This window comes from Metopolophium dirhodum, chromosome 1 (assembly GCF_019925205.1).
Source record: "Metopolophium dirhodum isolate CAU chromosome 1, ASM1992520v1, whole genome shotgun sequence".
Classification (NCBI taxonomy): Eukaryota; Metazoa; Arthropoda; class Insecta; order Hemiptera; family Aphididae; genus Metopolophium; species Metopolophium dirhodum.
Window position 1 is genome coordinate 124419375 of NC_083560.1, and position 19989 is coordinate 124439363.

The window sequence follows — 19989 nt, forward strand, 5'->3', positions numbered from 1 at the left end:
GCTGGATGTATTTGGGTGTTCAAACACCCGAATAAAAAATTTAAACAAACATTTGGGTTTTCAAAACCGTTATTATTCGGGTTAATATTGGTTAATATGGGTGCTGAGAAATCTGGATAAAACAGAACTTTTGATGAGCCCCCCCCAAAAAAAAAAAAAACAGAAAGTGTTCATGTTTATGTTATTTATAATAAAATATAAATGTTTTACCCAAATTCGCAACGTTTGTTTTAAACTAAACTAGGTTAATTAATGTACAGTAGTTACCTTTTTCTATGAACTATAAGAAATAAAACAAAGGGAAACTAATTATTTAACTACCTATTCGTTTTATTATAGGCATCAGAGTCCACGTAACTTATTTTTTTTACTATATAACATGTCTAAAATCTAAATAGGTACTGGACTTAAATATCATACTAGCATATTTTAAAAAAAAATTGTACTTATTAAAAATATTCTGAAAAAAGTCATCAAATATCAAAATATTTACAAGGCTTTCTGTGGTCAAAAAATAGTTAACTTGCTAGAGCCTAATCCCATTTAAAAGTAAATACAAAAACATAATGAATAGGTATATTTTGCAAAATCAACAGTTGCAACAGATTGATATTTTAATTTTGCATAATGTTACGTACCTATTATATAACAGAATAGGTATTGATTATTTTGTGATGACTTAAAAATTAAAAAAATTAATCTTTATAAATATTATGAATAATATTATTATACTATAACTAAAAGGTAATATAAAAAATATATAGGTATTTACAAATTGTACGATGAAATAATAATAAAATTGAAAATTGAGTAGGTACGTAGTAAGAGGCGCGTCGTAGACTCGTAGACCGAATGTAATACAAATTAAAAATGTACAATTTCCCCCATGCCAAGTCGATGGATATAATAAATAATAAAATATTAAAATGTTTAAAATAGATGGCCACAGGGGTGCTGACTGTTGAGCCATAGACAAATAAAATAAAATATAAATTATGATTTCGTGATTACCGAAAAACTGGTAAATAATAAATATAGCCGCGTATTACGATATTCGAGTTACTAAATTAGATATCATAGGACATAGGTAATTCCGCTTTGGAAGTTCGTCGCAAATAATGAAATAACACAAGTTATTATTAGTTATTGGTCACGGCTGTCAATATTTTCAGTTTTGTTGAGACCACGTCTATTTTATATTGCTATTGGCTATATTTGGATTTATTTTACTAATAAAGTAATAAAGTAATAAATTATATCATATAATAGGTATAAGAAATAATTAAATACTTAATATTTTAATCAGAATCAATTAAATTATTAAACATTTTAATGGATTTTATTTTCAAGAAATTACCTATGATTGTTTGTTAGATTGTTCCTGTTTTTATTATTGTTGATTATTTAACTCTACAAAATCGAACTCACCACAAGAAATACATACGAAATGATATTTCGCATGAAGAATGAGAAAAAAAAATTATTCGGGATTTCGGGTTAACCCGAATATTTATTCGGGTTTTGGTTAACACGGGTGTTTTGAAAACAGAATCATTCGGGTTATACGGGTTTTGGGTGTTTGATTTTTTAAAGGTGTTTAGGGGTGTTAGGGGTTCGGGTTAAATCGGGTGCAAGGCCCTGATTCGTAGTATAGGTACTGTATAGGTACTGTCAAATTACTAATTAGTACCTAGCTTGGCTATCGTGTGACCTGAATTGGTGTGTTAATGTTGTAGTGGGTGTTAATGATGTTTAATTCCCAAGCATATAGTAATGAATACTAAATTGGAAATATAATCGATTCGTTTACTATTGTTCTATTTTTAGAAATCAGTTTATCAATATAATATGTTCATGTTATTGATAAATGTATACAATATACATATATCATTTTCACATTTATATATAAAGATGTAAGAAATTATTTTAATTATGAAATTATAATTTAAATATAATTTTTACTCGAATAATTAAAAGTTATTTTTAAACAATGCTGTTTATTATTATTAATCTTAAAGTATTTTAGAATATAAACAAAACCTTAGCTCTGTTGAGCCATTTTAATACAAACTAATAATTATTGAACAAGCTATGTACCTATTTAAGATTAACATGTTAATGATTTAATTTTTGTTCATCTGAAACAATAACGTTTTAAACAACTTTAAATTCCCTATTTATTATAACTATTTAATTGAAAATGTACTTTTAACAGGATCTAAAAGTCAGGTGCTTACATTTACATACAATTCGTAGCTTTTGTACATTTTAAATAATGTAGGTATTATAATATTTTCATACATTTTTTTAAAATTTCATTTCAAACCAGAGGTAAGAAGAAAGATTTTTTGCATAAAAATAATATATTTAAAATAATATTGCCTTTGTTTGTATATTTTTCATTATTTGTATTATGAGGCCCTAGCAAGGTAAGGTATTTACCATGGTCTGTCATGGTATATAAATCATGGAAAATAAATACTTAACACGGTCACTATAATCTATACTAGGATACGTATTGGCCGTGGTAGTAGTAGTTGTTGATGGATGACTGGTGGTAGTTGTAGTTGTTGATGGACGACTGGTGGTGGTAGTAGAGATTGATGGACGACTGGTGGTAGTAGTTGGACGACTAGTAACAGGAAAATCCGGGTATTTTTTAGTAGTGTAAAATATTTTAGCCTTTCTTCCTAATAAATAGATGTACAATGACCCGTCGGGCCAATATCGATATCCCTCAGGGAGGTATGGAAGTAAATTCCGTGCTAAAAGATCCGATAGCCCATTGCACTGGCTTACATTGAATTCCTCTCCTATTACCGGCTTGCTAATCACCATCCGGATTATTCTAATCTTCCTATCATCTTCGTCATGTACATCGTACAACTGTGGGCAGAAAAAAAAGACAGAGATAGAGAGAAAGAAAATAATTAACCATAACTAATATAAATATAATATATAAATAACCAAAATCCACGTAACATCTCCATGCAACAATATACGGACTTTAAATCTAAAGTGTCATAAAGCCAAGGATTTTATTTGATCTGTTCACAATGTCGTTGATATGACATTCACATTTCAGTTTAGGATCGAAAAGTATTCCAAGGTCTTTAATAGATCCCATAGTATGATGTAGCGTTATACCATTTAGGTTGTAATCAAAAGTTGAGAGAACTCGTGCTCTTTCATTTGGTGAAAGTATATTCATACAACACGAGGGCCTCAATAATTTGACTAGGTATGCAAAACTATAGTTCAACTATGTTGAGGAAGGTGTGTCATACATAGTTATTGTTTATAATATTTACGAGTTAGACCTATTATTATTCTTTTATAATTATTACAATAACCTATTCCTTGGAATACATTTTTTTATATAAGTATCTATTATATCACTAACCACCCGCGTAAAAACGAAAAACCTATAATAGGTATGTCGTATGATGCATATAAGAGTGATCTTTAGACTTAAATCACCTGTGTCTCCCTCTCATCCCCAGGCACTGGATGAATAATCAAATTGGTTGTACGAGTTCGCCTACTACAATAATATACATATAAAATAAAACGTAGGTGAACATAGTATACTCACGGCACATCTGTGGGTACGTGTTTTAGTTTTACTTTGCATTGACTCTGCAGTATGTTCCAGTAGTGATATATATTGCCAGCCCATTTCCGATTCGTCTTTATTGGTCGGCCTGTCATGTTTTGACAAACACTCAAACATGAAGTGGTCCATATCTGATAGAGGCATAGAGCATAACAGAACAAAATATACATGAGTATGACAAATGTTTTTGATCCAGAATATTATTTGTTGACTTAAGAAATATTTAGTGTTATTTTGATCAGCACGTTTGCGTGAGTGTATACACCTGTGATTTTGCACAATAGTCAATAGTTATGAATTATAATACCTGAATTTATACTACACTCTTGAATATACTTTATGTAGGTACCTAATATTAATATAGTAGGTACCTATGTCAATTTCATAATGTTACCATACAAACATACTATATATTAAGAAATAGCGATAATTAATAATACAGTTGATTTTATTTTGATTTTTATATTGAGCCGGGTAATTCAAAGTTTTAAAAAGCTGTATAGCTCCGGGGCTAAAGCCCCCCCTCCCACACCCCAAACGCGGTCATGTAAAAACACAAACGGTCATATATTAAATATAAGAAGCATAATTGTATTCCGTGTTTAATGCATAATATGGGTTTTTAATATTAATAGTAATACCTACTTCTGAAAACTTCCACGACATACCCGATCATCTATACACCATGTAGTGACATTAAAAGGTAATGTCCGTTAGTAGAGTATTTCAGTATATGCAAGTAATACATATACTTATGTATTATAATGTACGATATATGTTCATAGGATTAGCGGTAGAGAGCTTTACTGTAACCACAGGTGCAGCGCACCTAACCATCCTTCCTACTGTGCAATAAAGATTCGTTATACGTACTCTGCGTGTTGTCGCAATGTCCGTGTCCAAATGATTGCTCAGGACGCTCCAACCACAAATGGAACAATGGAGCAGTGCTTAGTAGACTTTCATTTCCCATATAGGCACATCCGTACATCAACGACTTAGTTTGTATAGTTTCTACCTCAAATTTGGCCTTTTTTCCAAATGGAGGACATACACTAGGACTATCTAGAACTGAAACACACAGAAATACAAATGCCGTATTACATTGTAAGCATATTATACTGTCTGTAATATTAAACGACTAAGATCGAACTAAGATCTTTTGAATTCAAATATCCACTTTAAATTTACATATAAATTATATAGATAAATAAAATATAAAAAAATAGTTAAACATTTTAAACATAATATAAGTACCTGTTCGTTTAATGTCTTCTATTGAACTCGAGTCTGCCGCCACGGAGGAGATGATGGCAAACAAGATTAATATATTTGCTTTATTATATTCCATCGTGTTGTCGGTCTATTCAGAAAATAAGTTTAAGTGAACAGTAAGTAAAAATACGGATTTAAACGGACTGAATAAAATCAGAACCGGGGTTAACACACGAATGGCGATCTGAGCTCTGCGTCCTGTTATATATGAGCCACGACGGAAGGCATTATCGTATTATACGTCATGTATCGGGTGTCCGCAACAGTACACGCCTAAGAGGGAGGGGGAAGCACACAGGTCGCAGCGGGCCCAGCAAGTTATGTATTCTGAATATTACTTTATCTATAAATAATATTATCCCAATAGTACGCAAATTCCAACCCATGTGGATGAGTGGTTTTTTTAAGAAATGTGTTTTTATCGACGAAAATCAAAACAGTAGCAATATTATACATAGCTTAATCATTGTTATTGGCTTGAAGATACTCAAACATGTTTTGTATTCTTAATTTAATTATAAGAAAAATTAATCAGTAATACCACCATTGATTATAAACACAAGTAGTATTTTTTCTACCTGATCAATGGGTGCAATTTACGTGATTTATTAAGTTCCCACACAAAACATAATAAGTAAATGGGTACATACGTAAGTTCCCACACGAAAAAAAAATACACTCGTACGTGGTTGATTGTAAACTCGGCCCGAGGAAAAACACTGTTTAAAAGGTTTATACAATCGTATAAACAGCCCGTGTTTTTTTAGGTAAAAATTATTTAGGTGTAAAATCGACACGGGTTTTTTCAGGTAAAAATGATTAACGTGTACACTCGGCCCGAATAAAAATATACATATAATATTTTTGAGGACTATTTAGCATTACCCAGAGGACACCACGAGGAGGCAATTCTCATTAACCACCAAAAATTATTAAATTATTTTAATTTTCATATTATTATTCTTAGTATGAAATTCTTTATATAAAATTAAAATTGTGTAAAAATGTATGTTGTAATATGTTTCAGTATAAAAAAATATAAATAAAATATATTTTCAGATTAAATTATGTCATGCTTATTATATATTATTGGTCAAAATTATCGGTCCAAGATTACAGCCGACCTTTTTTATATCTTAAATTTCCGGTCCGATTTTACAAAATACCTATTTTACTACCTACAATTTCCGGGCCAAGTTTACAATCAACCTATTTTATTACCTAAAATTTTCGGTCCGAGTTTACAAAAAAAAAAACCACGGGCCCAGTTTACATTTGCCCTCGTACGACAGTTCCAACACGAATAAAAAAATCAAAGGTTATTATTTGTCAATCAATAATTTATTTGAAGCTATACGAACAAAAATATACTAATATGTATTTTCCCACGTTGTAACGCGTTGCAATAAAATGAAATGCATTACTTTCAATCTAGACTTATCGTTATTCCCCATGGGCTATGATAATATGAAATAGTATGGACTGTCAATTTTATTAATTTATTTCGTGTAGAAACTTGCTTTATCTTGTGTTACCTAACTTACATTCGTCCCAATTTACAAGCACTCATAAATATAACTTCCAAAATAATGATTTTCACTAGGTAGTTGTTTTTTGCATCATGAGACTTAACAACTTGTTAAAACAAGCTTGTATAAAAAAAAAATGCTGGGTAATTGATTTTTTTTTGTTTGTATTGTAACAAAATAAAATATACTTATTTAGTATTTTTTTTGTATGGTTTATAAAAGAAACTCTATTTTAGTGGTTTTATTATATTGTTTTTTTAAATTTTTTTTTTTTAAAACGATGTTATAGCGATTGTATATAATATATAATATATATTCTAACATATTTTAATGCTCGTGTTTTTTGAATTATGGTACATTATAAGTTGATAAGTTTAAGCACGATGTCGTACGCGCTATTTTACTTCAATACTCAGCCCTACGGCTGTATATACCCCTACATCATAATATACTTATACATTTATAAAATTATATTTGTAAAAATTCTTTAGCCTGTGTACATTTTATAAATTATTATTATTTAATATTATTTTATTATTGATCATTGTACATAATCAGGGGTGGATCTTCGATATTTTGATAAGGATGGAGACACATATAAATTGTATGATTTGAATTTTAATTAATAATACATACATACTTTTATTTTTATATAATATTGATTATAATAAATAATAATTAATAGTTGGTAGTATTATTCTTATTAACTAAATTTTACTAATACTCGTAGTTACATAAAAAAATTGCCCCCCACCCCTGGGTCCGCCACTGAGTGGCAGCGGCAGTAAGCTTTTTAACCTGCAAATAGGGCGATGGCAGACATAATATTATATATCTGTCACGATTGAATTGACGTCATGGCGATAGTGTTTTTGTCGAAATGTTGTATGGGTATTAATCTAATGGATTTCACTACATTTTTAAAATATCTATAGTATACAAAAACGTCTGAACATTAACCTTCCTATCATGATCAGTTCTAATGGATATATCATATTTAATACAACATACATGTATTATATACGTTAATCACTTGTTTGATGTGTCTAGACATGATTGATGACACACCCAAAGAAACACGGTATAGTTAGTATAAAAACCTCAACATGAGTCAAAATATTTTGAAAATGTTATGGCGTATAGAAAATACTAATATAAAAATTAAGTGAAAATTGCATGTATTATCTTTACGGTAATATTTTAAGGAGTTACACCAAAAAGTATTTGTCAAAAATCCATTTTGCGTAAAGATTTGCGTATTTGTAACTTTTTTTTTCCGGAACGAACATTTTTTATTGATATTTAAAATAAAAAAACTAAAAACTATTTTAAATAACACAAGAAAATTGAAAATATTTTGAAAGTTATACCATATATAAGAAATTCTGAGATAAACAATTTGAAATTATCTGGTCATTCAGTAAGTAACTGCAGAAGCCTGTAATGTAGGTATCGGTATGTGTATATGTGTATAAATATTCAAATTTTATAGCCATGATGCAAGGATGGAAAATTTACGATAAAGTTTTTATTTCGTAGTTCATACCGTAACCAAAAAATCTAATAAATAAATAGACCCAGTTTTTTTATATACTTTTATTATGTTCAAATTAGGACGGAATTTGTCAACGGAACTTTTAAGTCCTCTTAAAATAATTGTTTTATTTTCTTAACATTGCAGCCCCCTCAGCCGCTCACCTAGCTACGCCACTGGTATATCACACCAATGTTAATCGATTACCTACCAACATGGATACGAATGTTCTATTATTCAATAGAGGCGTTGAATAATATGTTATTTTATAAAATAAATATAGTTTTGCCCAGGTAATAAATTTCAATATTTATAAAAATAGCACTTCTACACAGAAATGTTTTTTCTATTACTTTTTTTATTTCATAGTGTTGAATAGTCTTTTAAAAATTTATTAATTTTGGTTATTCAATGAATTTTTCAAAATATAAATAATTGAATAAAGGTACTTTTAATGTGTCTAATGTACCTATATACTTGAATCCTATTAATTGTTCGTGGGCACTTATGATTATATTATTATATAAAACAGTCTCATAATAATTAATAATGTAGTACCTATGCTTTAGGTAAAACATTAGTAATGTTAGTAAAATATTAATTTGATTGATTAAATCAGTATTTATTGGTGTGAAAATATTAAAGTTCTTGCATATAAATTATAAAGAAACCATCCAGTGGCTTGTTTAGTACGCACTTTCGAAAGTAGCCTCTCCTTTAAACACAGAGGCCTTAAGCTAGGACTATGAAAACTGCATATTATAAACAGTCTTTGGGGGGGGGGGGGGATTTACCCCCTTGGTACGCCACTCCACGCAGGGCCGTCCTAAGGCTGGTGTGAGAGGGGCCCAAACCCCAAGCCCGTGTCTTAGAAACCTCGTTTAGGTCCCACACGCTAGCGCACTTGAAAAATCATAAGTTTTCTTTAAATACAATAATTTACATATTATACTACAAAATATGTTTGAATTTTTTATTTGACAATATTACATTATGAATTGAATGTAATTAAATTCAATTAAAGTACAATTTTATGAAATACGTAAATAATCTTTTAAATAGTGTACTAAACAAATAAAGACCTGGGACTAACTGAGAGCAACAACAAGACATCTCCAATGCATACAATTTTTTTGTTCATATAATAAATTAGTAGGTATAGTCACTATAGCCAGTGTAGTAAGAAAACTTGTAAAGGTTGTTATAAAATCAAATTTGTATGATCTTAAAACCAAAAATTAATTTTAGAGATGTCTAATTATTTATAATATTACAGGATATATAGTATGTAAATATGTAATACTCGTATTAAATTAAATTTTTGCAACAACAAGTCATCTTCATTTATATTATATCTAGCTCTGTATTTAACATTCGGATTTTTCTAGTTGTTGGACCAAACGAAGCAAGTTTTTTTCTTAATTACCTATGTGCAATCAAAAACTAATTTTGACCAAAATACGGAGATTTCTTGTTGTTGCTCCGAAGTCTTTAAATTATATATTATTGCTATCAAGTCGTAAAATGGTTAGGTGAGATATTGGTAAAGGCAATAAGTAAAAACTCTTTACGTATGTTTACATTTTTTTGGGAGAGGTTATGGAAATGTATTTTTTTTTGCCTTTGTGCGGAAAATATCACATATTTTTTTAGGCCCCGATAAAAGAGTTATGCTCCGAAAATTGTAGGCTTGGTGCGTAGTAATATAATACGTAGTAATATGTATTCGGACACACCACCCAAGTGATAATTAAATACATAAAACTTAATGCGCTGTGCTCGTGCAACTTGGAGACCATACTAATAATTACAGTACACTGCACGGGCGATATTCTGAAATAAATAAATAATATTATACTAATAAAATGTATGATATTATAATCATGAGCAGTTCACGTTGTGTTATTCCGATTAATGTACTATTTCCACGATGAAAGTTGAGTTTTTGTACGATAGTTCGATGCATTTCCGCCATCGACAACAAATGCAAAATTTGAGCCAAACAAAAGTATACACAACGTAAAAGTACAAAAAATTACCTTTTTAACAACCTATATAGGTACACAAATAAATAATTACTTACGAATAATTGAGAATTATTTCGTATGAATAATATTAAAAAAAAAATATTAGGTTTCAAATTAAATAAATAAATATATTATTGACAATAATATTTTCATATAAGCAACGTAGTATCCAATAGGTATGTAATATATACAGTAGATTCTCTTTTATTGTGTCAAACATTGCTACCTAATTTTTTTGAAAAAATATCGATAATAATGAACCATTTTCTATAAACAATAAACATATTGGAAAAATAAGTTTAAAATTACGGTTTAAGATCAAATGGGGACGGATACTTTTTTTGCAAACGTTATGTGTGGATGACAGATTTAAGAAAAATTTTGCCGCAAAATACAACCAAACAAACAATTTTATTATTATCTGTGTGTCATAGGCGCAACTAGGGTTAAAATTCTGGGAGGGCTAACAAAACAATTTATTTAAAATAACCTATAGGAGGGTTATATCTAAATCAATAAGGGATATTTTTTGGGGGGCTAAATCTTAGTCAGGGGGGCTAAGCCCCTAGCCCCCCCCCTAGTTGCGCCAATGCTGTGTATCCATTTACTTATAAATATAAAATATATAGTAAAGGCTAAGATGACCAGAAAATATCGACGTCGTGGCTGTATTTCTGACCGACCGCGCAATACGAACGCTATATATATAAAGCTTTTAACCTACAAGGCTACAACACAAATGGACACGAAACGCGTCATGAAACGAGTTATGAAACGAACTTGAAATTAGGTCAGGAATTGAAAATTTACAAATAGGTAAAATTATAATAATATAGTTAAATTCATGATAAAATGTCATTGTTAAAATGTTAGTGTCGATATACGGTACGGGTTCGATAATAACGGGCCTGCGGCATAGAACTATAACCATGGACATAGCAAGTGATTAACTATAAAAGTGTTAAATAGGTATGAGTAGAAATTAGGACAGTAGGTACATTAATACGGTTAAAATGTTTTGAAAAATATACAAAAAACATCATTTGATGAGACGTCCTCATAAGAGAAAAACATTTAATTTAAAAATAATAATAATACTTGTTAGAGATATGGGTGTCAGAGTAATTTAAAATATGAATCATAAGACCATTGCGCTCTACTGATCGGTAGGGAGAAGGCCAGTTGCCACCGCCAGATATTGCAGTGCCAGACAGCTGTCTCCGCGGCTATGGACAGTATCTGGCTAGCTCGTTCTAACTTGTCATTACCAGTGACGATGTACTATGTATATTATATAAAACCAAAATTGTACCCTCCGACGTGAGACGCTCGTAGTAGCCGGCGTCAAATCAGCCGTACGGCAGGCTCTAGCTAACAGCTAGATTAGTGTTCATCTATACCCCATGTTAAATTGTAAATTGCAATTAATTGCTTCACTGTGCACTATGTTGTCCATCACGGGCCGCGCACCGGAGCAGCAGTCGTAACGTTCGGCTAACTGCGAACCTGTCTCACACAAATTTTTTTTTTGATTTTAGGCGCAATATTTCACTCGCTAGAGAGGAAAAGCGTAATGATATATTATCATTTATTTATTTTTTATTCTGTGATATTATAACAATAAATTATAATCGATGTTATTGTTATCGCATATCGATAATATTTATGACGTAGGTGGTAGGCATATAGGGACACTTTTTCCTAAACATGTTATGAAGATATTATCAAGTTTTTGAACGTTGAATTGTATTTATTAAATATTAATTATTTTATTATAATATTGAATACGTTTTGTTGAAGTACACAGATATACTGAAGCTAAAGGCTTATAATAATAAGATCGGATATGTATAATATATTGTAATATAGCCAATATAGGTAAGTAGGTACAGGTACCAAATAATAAGTATACCTACAGATACGATACACAATAGGTAGTGGTATAATACGTAATATAAATTAACGACGGACTAGTGTAACTGTGTATACAGGCTATCATAGGTACAATACAGGACAATAATTATTATATTATACTGTTAGCGCTACAGACAAGGCGTAGGATTTGTGTTTCGTGTTGTGTATCAGTGTTGTCCATATTTGTGTAATCGTATCGATAACGCTACGCATCGTTGCTGAAGCAACTACAGGCGGCATCAGCCCTCCAGCTAATACGAGAGATAGCGTTTTCATGTGTTGTTATTGTGTATTTGCTTGTTCAAAATCTAAAATTATAATGTCAATTTTACTGTTTTTCAATTGCATAATATGTTTAATTTTATAATTTTATGAGTGCAGGTCCTATACCTAGTCACCGAATGTCATATAGGTATCTAGTCATGTTTTTCTATGTTTGTGTTGTGTTATGCTGGCACACTTGTAAAAACCGACACATTTTTCGATCATTTTTCCACAATTTATGAATTTATGATGCATAATATTAATACTTATTGCATTTTAAACCTCGAACTGAACCGGGAGTCGAGTGTCATATATCTAATCAGAAGTTATGTTATATCCTCATAGTTCCTTGTATATCACAAATCAGTGGCGGTCAAATGATTTTGTCATGGGGGGGGATAATATGGCTAATTTTTTAACATCCATAATTTTATCATTAAAAATATAATTTATGGTTATGTCTAATTCTAATATCAATTAATACAATTATGGGAAATACAAACTTTATTTATAACTTAGTTAGGTATACCGACTTTATAAATATATTATACTATTATAGCATTAACAATATTTTTATTATATTAGTAAATCTATTTTTTTGTTTTTTTTTGCTAATTCATCCAGTACTTCGTTGGATGTAATGTTTATAACCCCACGATGAACAGCCATAGTGGCCAAGCCATTGAGACGACTCTAGAATAATAAAATTATACAATTTACATATAAGCATAAAGCATTAAATTGACATTTCAAAAATTCATAAGGATAATTGAAATATGTACAAAAGAAATTAACAAAACCTAAAAAGTTAGTCCTAAACATAGTGTTTTATGTTTGAACTATTAATTTAATACTTATTCCAATAGATTATATGTACAAATATTTGACCACAGCAATACAGAATATTTACCTCTACCATACTATTTCTTAAATATGTTTTCAACCGTTTAAGGCATGAAAACATTCTCTCTGGTGTTGCGGTTGATACCGGAAGTGTACAAAATATTTGTAATAAATCAAACACATTAGGAAATAATTCACGTCTACAGAACTTTATAGCATCAAGTCCTGTTCTTGGAGATTTTCCTATGCGTGAAAGTTTTGTTTTCCATAAATTCAATTCCGCTTTCACAGTTTCAATATCAGTAGAAAGGTAAAAATTTACTAATTCCTCAAAACCTTCTAATTCAAAATCATTTGAAAATAAACATTGAAAACCTTGAAAAGTTAATATTAAGTACAATTAAACTAAATTTGCAATAAATATATTAAATTTGAAATAACTTAAAATTAGATGATATATTACTTTTATTTGATTATTTAATTTTTAAAATAGAACTATTCAAGTATGAAGTATTGAACTATTATTTATTTAAATAGGAAATTAACCTTTAAAAATACTACGGTGAGCCAAAAACCTTTCTTCCAATTGACTTATAAAGAAGTCAATATAAGGGACACATATGGATACTCGAAAATACTCCTCAGAATCAGGCGTAGAACCATCATTTCTTATGATAGAATTATCTCTATATATCTGTCTCTTGTTAATTCGTTTAATTTTAATATCGAAATCCAAGAATTCAGCCATTTTCTAATCAAATAATAAATTATCATAAATGTTTTATAATTAAAATTTTACACTTCCAAATTTAATTTAAAATATTTAAGTTTCAATCAAAGTAATCATAATTACCTGTGCTTTTTTGAACATTTGATTAAACTCTGTATTAATATTACTCCTTAAGTTTTTAAGTATTGTAACATTATCACCTGCAAGATCTATAGCTTCCTTTAAGTCAATGCCTTTACTTTGTAGTAATTTACACAATGGTAAACTATAAGAAAATAATATCTAAAAACAATTATTTTCTTTAAAATGATTTATATAAATAAAATATAACATTTAAAAGATTATTAATTTACATTTACTACTTGAAGTGACACCAAAAATTCAGAATCAAGCGCTTTAATTAAAATAGTAGCATCTGTAGCACTAGTATCTTTCCAACTAGAAATGGTTTCCAAGGACACCACTACAAACTTAAAAAGCTCTATAAAATCATTTACAGCTTCATACCTCTGAACCCATCTTGTTGCGCATAACCGCTTTAAGCTTTTTACTTTTGGGTCTAGATCACTTTCTTCAATTGTATTTAAAAGCACATTTTGGCGTTTAGGAGAATTAAAAAAGCAGTATATTTTTTCTACAACGCCCAAGCAATTTCTAATTGGTAGAATATTACTAGCTTTAGATACAGCTAAATTTAAGCTATGAGCCACACAATGCACATACAATGCTTTAGGGTATGTCTCCCTAATAATAGTTTGAACACCTTTTAAATGTCCTGACATATTGCTCGCTCCATCATAACCTTGTCCTACCATATTATTACAGTCAATTCCACAAGCATTCAAACCTTAAAATTAAAAATAATTTACATGCATACAATTCAAACGTTAAATGAATAAAAGAGTTACCTAGTTGTTATAAAATAAAATAATCTTGTTATTTATTACCATTAAGAATAACTGTAGCCAGATTTTCTCCTGTTAGACTTTGTACTTCAATAAATTTTAAAAAGCTCTCATTCATAGACACATTTTCTCCAGATCCACTTAAATATCTGACACATAAGGTGAGTTGCTCTTTTACCGAAACATCTGTTGTCTCATCGACTAAGACAGAAAAAAAACCGGATTTATTGACAATTTGAACAATTTTTTTTAAAATAATATCTCCACATGTTTCAATTATCTCATTTTGAGTTCGATTACTAATATATTTGTTTTTAGAGCCTGTTTCTAAATAGGTTTTCATGTAATCTATATCTTTAGCTTTATATTTCAAGATAGCACGAAAGTTTCCTTCGTTTTCATTTGATTCACCTAAACAATAAATACTATATTATATTATAACTATATAATAAAAACTATATTCTTTAGTATTTACTCCTATTAAAGTATTGAACAGTCTAATACAATTTTGGCATTAACTATTTTTTCTACTTGAGCCTTAACAAGTTGTAAGCTACCTATATAGTATTATATAATATACATACTACTGAAACAAATAGGACCATAATCTCTATGACCTCTTAAAGCTATTTCCTGTTGGCCGCATAACATCACACATTCAATGATTGGAATTAAACGCTTTCGATTTTCTTCAATTTGTTTCATTCTAAAAATTAAATTAAAAAATTAGTTCAAATATATTTCTTACATCTATATTCTATTTATATTTAATTAAAGGTTAAATAGGTATACTTATTATTTGTATGTACCTTTCACTATCAATACGGTTTATAATCGAAGAACTCTTATTTAAATAAACATTTAAAAAGTTATCAGATTTCAGTAATGCAGTTTTATGGTATTCCAAATTTGCATGTTTCTTAAACACCTATCAAAATATAGAAAAATTATAAATAAAATTTTCAATAAATTTGTTTATAAATATACATACTTCTATAGCTTTTTTGTAGTTAGTAAAAGCCTCCAATACAAGGGTTCCTAATTTTTGACCACCAATACCACCATTTGTTGAGAAAACAACACAGTATTTGCAAAAAGCACCTTGGTATTTTTCAGAATAGGCCAGCCATTTATAAGCATTGAGCCAATGGTGTTTGAATTTTAAGCCTCTTTTGGCATTACAATCAAGTAATGGAAATGGAAATGTAGCTGGTGGTATCCACACATCTTTAAGAATCTGAATCAATTTTAGTTGTATTAATTGAAGGTAATAATGAACTATAAGTTATAACTACACATGGAAGTAATCTAAACAATAAATAATAAATTACTAACAAAAGTTGTAATTCTTACCAAATATCTATCAGCATCGGTCAAGGTACTATTAATGTAGGATCCAATGTCATGAACGTTTAAATCAACAGTCTAGAACAATAATTTTAATCGAAATTCCCATTTTCCTCATAAATAAAACATTTATATTAATTTTAATAAAATAAATATTACCACTAAGTCCACAACTTGATTTTCTGTAACGATATTAGTGATCTTACTTATTTGTTCATCTGCCGACACCGAGCGTTTAGAAGTACAGCAAGTTGCATCAAAATAACTAGTAATTTTCCTTTTATTAGACATAATAATGGTAAAAAATAAAAATGTAAAATAAACAATAGTCAATAATAAAAACACCGACTGTATAATTGACACTTTAGTACACTACACGGACACACCACACACAGTAGAAAACTCGTGTACGAAAGACGATGATAGATGATAACTAATATTATGACAAATAATAAACAATCAATGTTTCAAGTTTTCAACCGACTACGTAGTATTGAAAAATATACCTACCGATCGTAATGTAATCGCCCGTATCGGCAATATTCTGGAAATGTGTAGAGCGTGTTGTTATTGAAAATTCTTAATCATCGAGTAGGATAATACGGGATTCCCATAATATTATATATTGTGTAAACAACTAAATATTAATAACAATAATAATATCCTAGTAGTAACTAGTAGTACCTAAACTTGAGTCTAGATAATAATATTATTATAGTCTTGTCATATATAGTCTATCGAAATTTATTTTTAGAAAAAAAAATAGAACAATATGTAATGCTTTATTATAAATTGTTATAAATAGGTATTGAAAAAAAATTCATGGGGGGGGATCTATCCCCCTCATCCCCCCCCGTTTGACCGCCACTGTCACAAATCACAATACTATTATATATTGTTAAAGTGCCCACCGTGTAGAATATTTTTCCAGTTCCGGTTAGATGAATAATAAAAAAACATTTTCCAAAAACTGGCTTCAAGCGTTATCGCTATTAATTACTTGTCTAGACGTTACTATTAATTAACATTCGTATTTATACGACTATTGTAATATAATAATATTCAATAGTTGACACACCCATCTGTGGAATGCGACGGTATTTAAGATATAAAAAGTAAAATAGGATCCTCCTATTCAATTAAATTTCATTTTGTGGAAAGACACAGAATATGCGTTTTTACCAATAGCAGAAATTTATCAGGCATGTTGTTAAAATATAATTTATTACTGTAGAATATACCAATTAGTACTTGCATACACTTTAATTTCCCATGTTTACGACAATGGTACGAATGACAATCAATGGCCAGTGTTGTGGAATAGCAGAATTTAGGGACTGGAACTTTTGAATTTCCTGTTCAGGTTCTTAATATTTTTAAGGTTTCGGTTCCAGAACCGGTTTTTTTAGGTTCGGTTCCAGTCCGCGTAAAATAAATTATCAAAAGCCAATTTAACTAGAAATTATTGTAGTGTATTTTCAACATTTTATTAGGTAATATTTACCACGGCCTGCATTACAAAGAAATGCAGGCACAATAATCCGACACCTATGGCAACCAATAAACAGAAAAAAAAATATTATTATTTATTTTTATTATCACTGGTAAAGTCTGGTAGTTGTATCCCCCTTTGGCCTTTTCCCCGTTGGTTTAAGGGTGGTTTTGGATGAGCCACTTGGTGTTAGGACCTATGCCAACATTATGGTTTGAACCCACTGCAGGGGCGGCTCCAAGGGGGGGCACTAGTGGCAGAGGCCCCCTCCCAAGCGGTATTTCTAAAAAATTGTATACTTTTAAAAACAAAATTACAAAAAAAAACTAATTACAATACCTATAACTAACTTAAAATTATGACACTGACAATCTTTTTCGGAGCAAATACAATTAAAATCAGTTTCTTGGATTTAACATATTAATCTATGCATGTATTTTTATTTTATTTTATTTTATATCGGTAAAGATTACTAGGCCTCACTGAGTAAAACTCGTACAGAGGCCTAGGAGTTATCTTATATACAACACATTTACATTTATCCTTTTCTCCTTAAATAGCTACTCAAATACACAGTAAAAAAGAAAAAAAAACCATAACAGAAAAACAGTAGTAAAAGTTTGAACAGCTAATATAAAAAAAAACAAGTTGTATGTGAAAAAAAAAATAAAAGCAAACAATGGTAGTGTAAAAAACAAATTAATCCTGAAACTTCAATATTGTAGCATCGTATTCATGGTGAAGCCAATGAGTAATGTATTTTTTGAAAATAGAAAGAGACATATTAGCCACTTTTTTGGCATTATATTATGTATAATATACATTATGTACATTATGTACATTATAATATTATGTGTCCCAACAAAATCATACACTTTACGACATCCAGCTTTTTTTGGAAATTTTAGCGAATAGTTATTAGTTGCATATCTAGTGTTGACTTTGTGATTTACAGGGGATAACAGGTTATGTTTTTTTAGGAAAATGGTACAGGTTTTTATATATAGTTTATTTATATATAGTACATTCAATTCTTCATATAATTGTTTTGTAGGATATCTCCATTTTTTGTTACAAGCAACTCTAATAATAGTATTTTGGCATTTTTGAAGTCGTAATAGCACATTATCATAGGCGCTACCCCAACCAATTATGCCATATGCGATTAAAGGTTCAAAGAGAGTTAAGTATATAAGTTTTATGTCTTTACAATCTAGTATTTCACGTAGAGATTTCATGATGAAAATCATCTTTCTCAACTTATTGGTAGTATAAATAATTTGAATTTTCCATTTCATATCATGACACATTTCGATACCTAAGTATTTGTAATTTTTGACAATGGAAACCGATTTACACTGGCAGTGATTTAATAATAAAATTTTACATTCATGGATTTTTAGTTCATTTAAAGTAGGTAGGGTACATTCAGATAGGGAGTGAAGTAGTATGGCTGATTTATCTAAATTAAGAAATAGGTTGTTTTTCTTTAGCCAGATTTTAATTGACAGCAAATTAGCCTCAATATTAGTGAAAACTTCTTCCCAGGTTAAACCATTACAAATCAATACCGTATCGTCAGCGTAACAAATAATATTGCTATTTAAGTTCAGAAGTTTTATATCATTTAGCTGAATATTGAAGTGTACAGGAGAAAGTGTTGTACCCTAAGGAACACCACATATAATAGTTTGCTCACAAGAGATGGTATCATTTATTTTAACCCTCTGTTTTCTTTTTTCCAGATATGATTCGAATAGTGAGTGAGCCGAACCAGTAATACCTATGTCGTGCATTTTTTTTAGAAGCTTTACATGGTCTACAGTATCGAAGGCTTTCGCCAGGTCAAGATAAATAGTTGCGCATTTTTTTCCTTCTTCCAGTGTATTATAGATCATTTTGGTTACATTAGCTACGGCTTGATCAGTGCTTACCGGGTCTAAAACCATATTGGTGTTCAAATAGTAAGTTATTCGATTCTAAGTAGTGTACCAATCTTGCTTTTATAATTTTTTCAAATATTTTTGCTACATTTGATATTACAGATATTGGCCGAAAATTACTAATGATAGAAGTTAGACCTTTCGTGTAAATGGGTGTTATAATTGCTACTTTAAAAACATCTGGAATTTTATTTTGGGTTATACATAGATTAAAAAGATGAGTGAGAGGTTTAACAAGAAAAGTAATATATTTTTTTAGAAGATTAGAGGATATGTTGTCGATACCGGGGATGCACCATTTTTTAATTTAGAAGTTGCTTCTAGTATATCTTCATGTGTTATCAGCTCAAATTTATTTAAGGGGGAAATATTTGCCATAATTATACTGATAGATTGATGGATGTTAGACAAATTATTTATATTAGCATCGTTATTTAGTTGTGTTACTAGATCAGTTGCCACATTTATAAAATAGTCATTAAAATTATCGGCTAAGATAAAAGCTGGTTTTCTGTCATTAGGTTCAGTATTAGCTTTTATATTATTTAGTAATTCATTAAGATTATTTGA

At 29.7% G+C, this 19989-nt stretch overlaps 2 protein-coding genes across 3 annotated transcripts; both read right to left on the bottom strand.

Moving 5' to 3' along the window:
* Positions 1-2451: 2451 nt before the first annotated feature.
* On the bottom strand, positions 2452-4967 carry LOC132953623 (uncharacterized). The gene is made up of 4 exons (XM_061025998.1): positions 4874-4967; positions 4490-4687; positions 3596-3747; positions 2452-2886 (listed from the first exon to the last, which is right to left on the bottom strand). The coding sequence occupies exons 1-4, from the start codon at positions 4965-4967 to the stop codon at positions 2452-2454; spliced, it is 879 nt and encodes a 292-aa protein (XP_060881981.1).
* A 7559-nt stretch (positions 4968-12526) lies between these two features.
* LOC132936108 (zinc finger MYM-type protein 1-like) lies at positions 12527-16852 on the bottom strand. Of its 2 annotated transcripts, none has more exons than XM_061002794.1 (11): positions 16144-16852; positions 15991-16062; positions 15629-15874; positions 15447-15565; positions 15222-15343; positions 14680-14838; positions 14086-14579; positions 13856-14014; positions 13549-13753; positions 13070-13377; positions 12527-12852 (listed from the first exon to the last, which is right to left on the bottom strand). In XM_061002794.1, the coding sequence occupies exons 1-11, from the start codon at positions 16273-16275 to the stop codon at positions 12736-12738; spliced, it is 2133 nt and encodes a 710-aa protein (XP_060858777.1). In that variant the 5' UTR covers positions 16276-16852; the 3' UTR covers positions 12527-12735. The 2 variants fall into 2 exon arrangements, with proteins under 2 accessions (XP_060858777.1, XP_060858776.1); XM_061002793.1 differs by having other exon boundaries at positions 14680-15048.
* Between the last annotated feature and the right edge of the window lie 3137 nt (positions 16853-19989).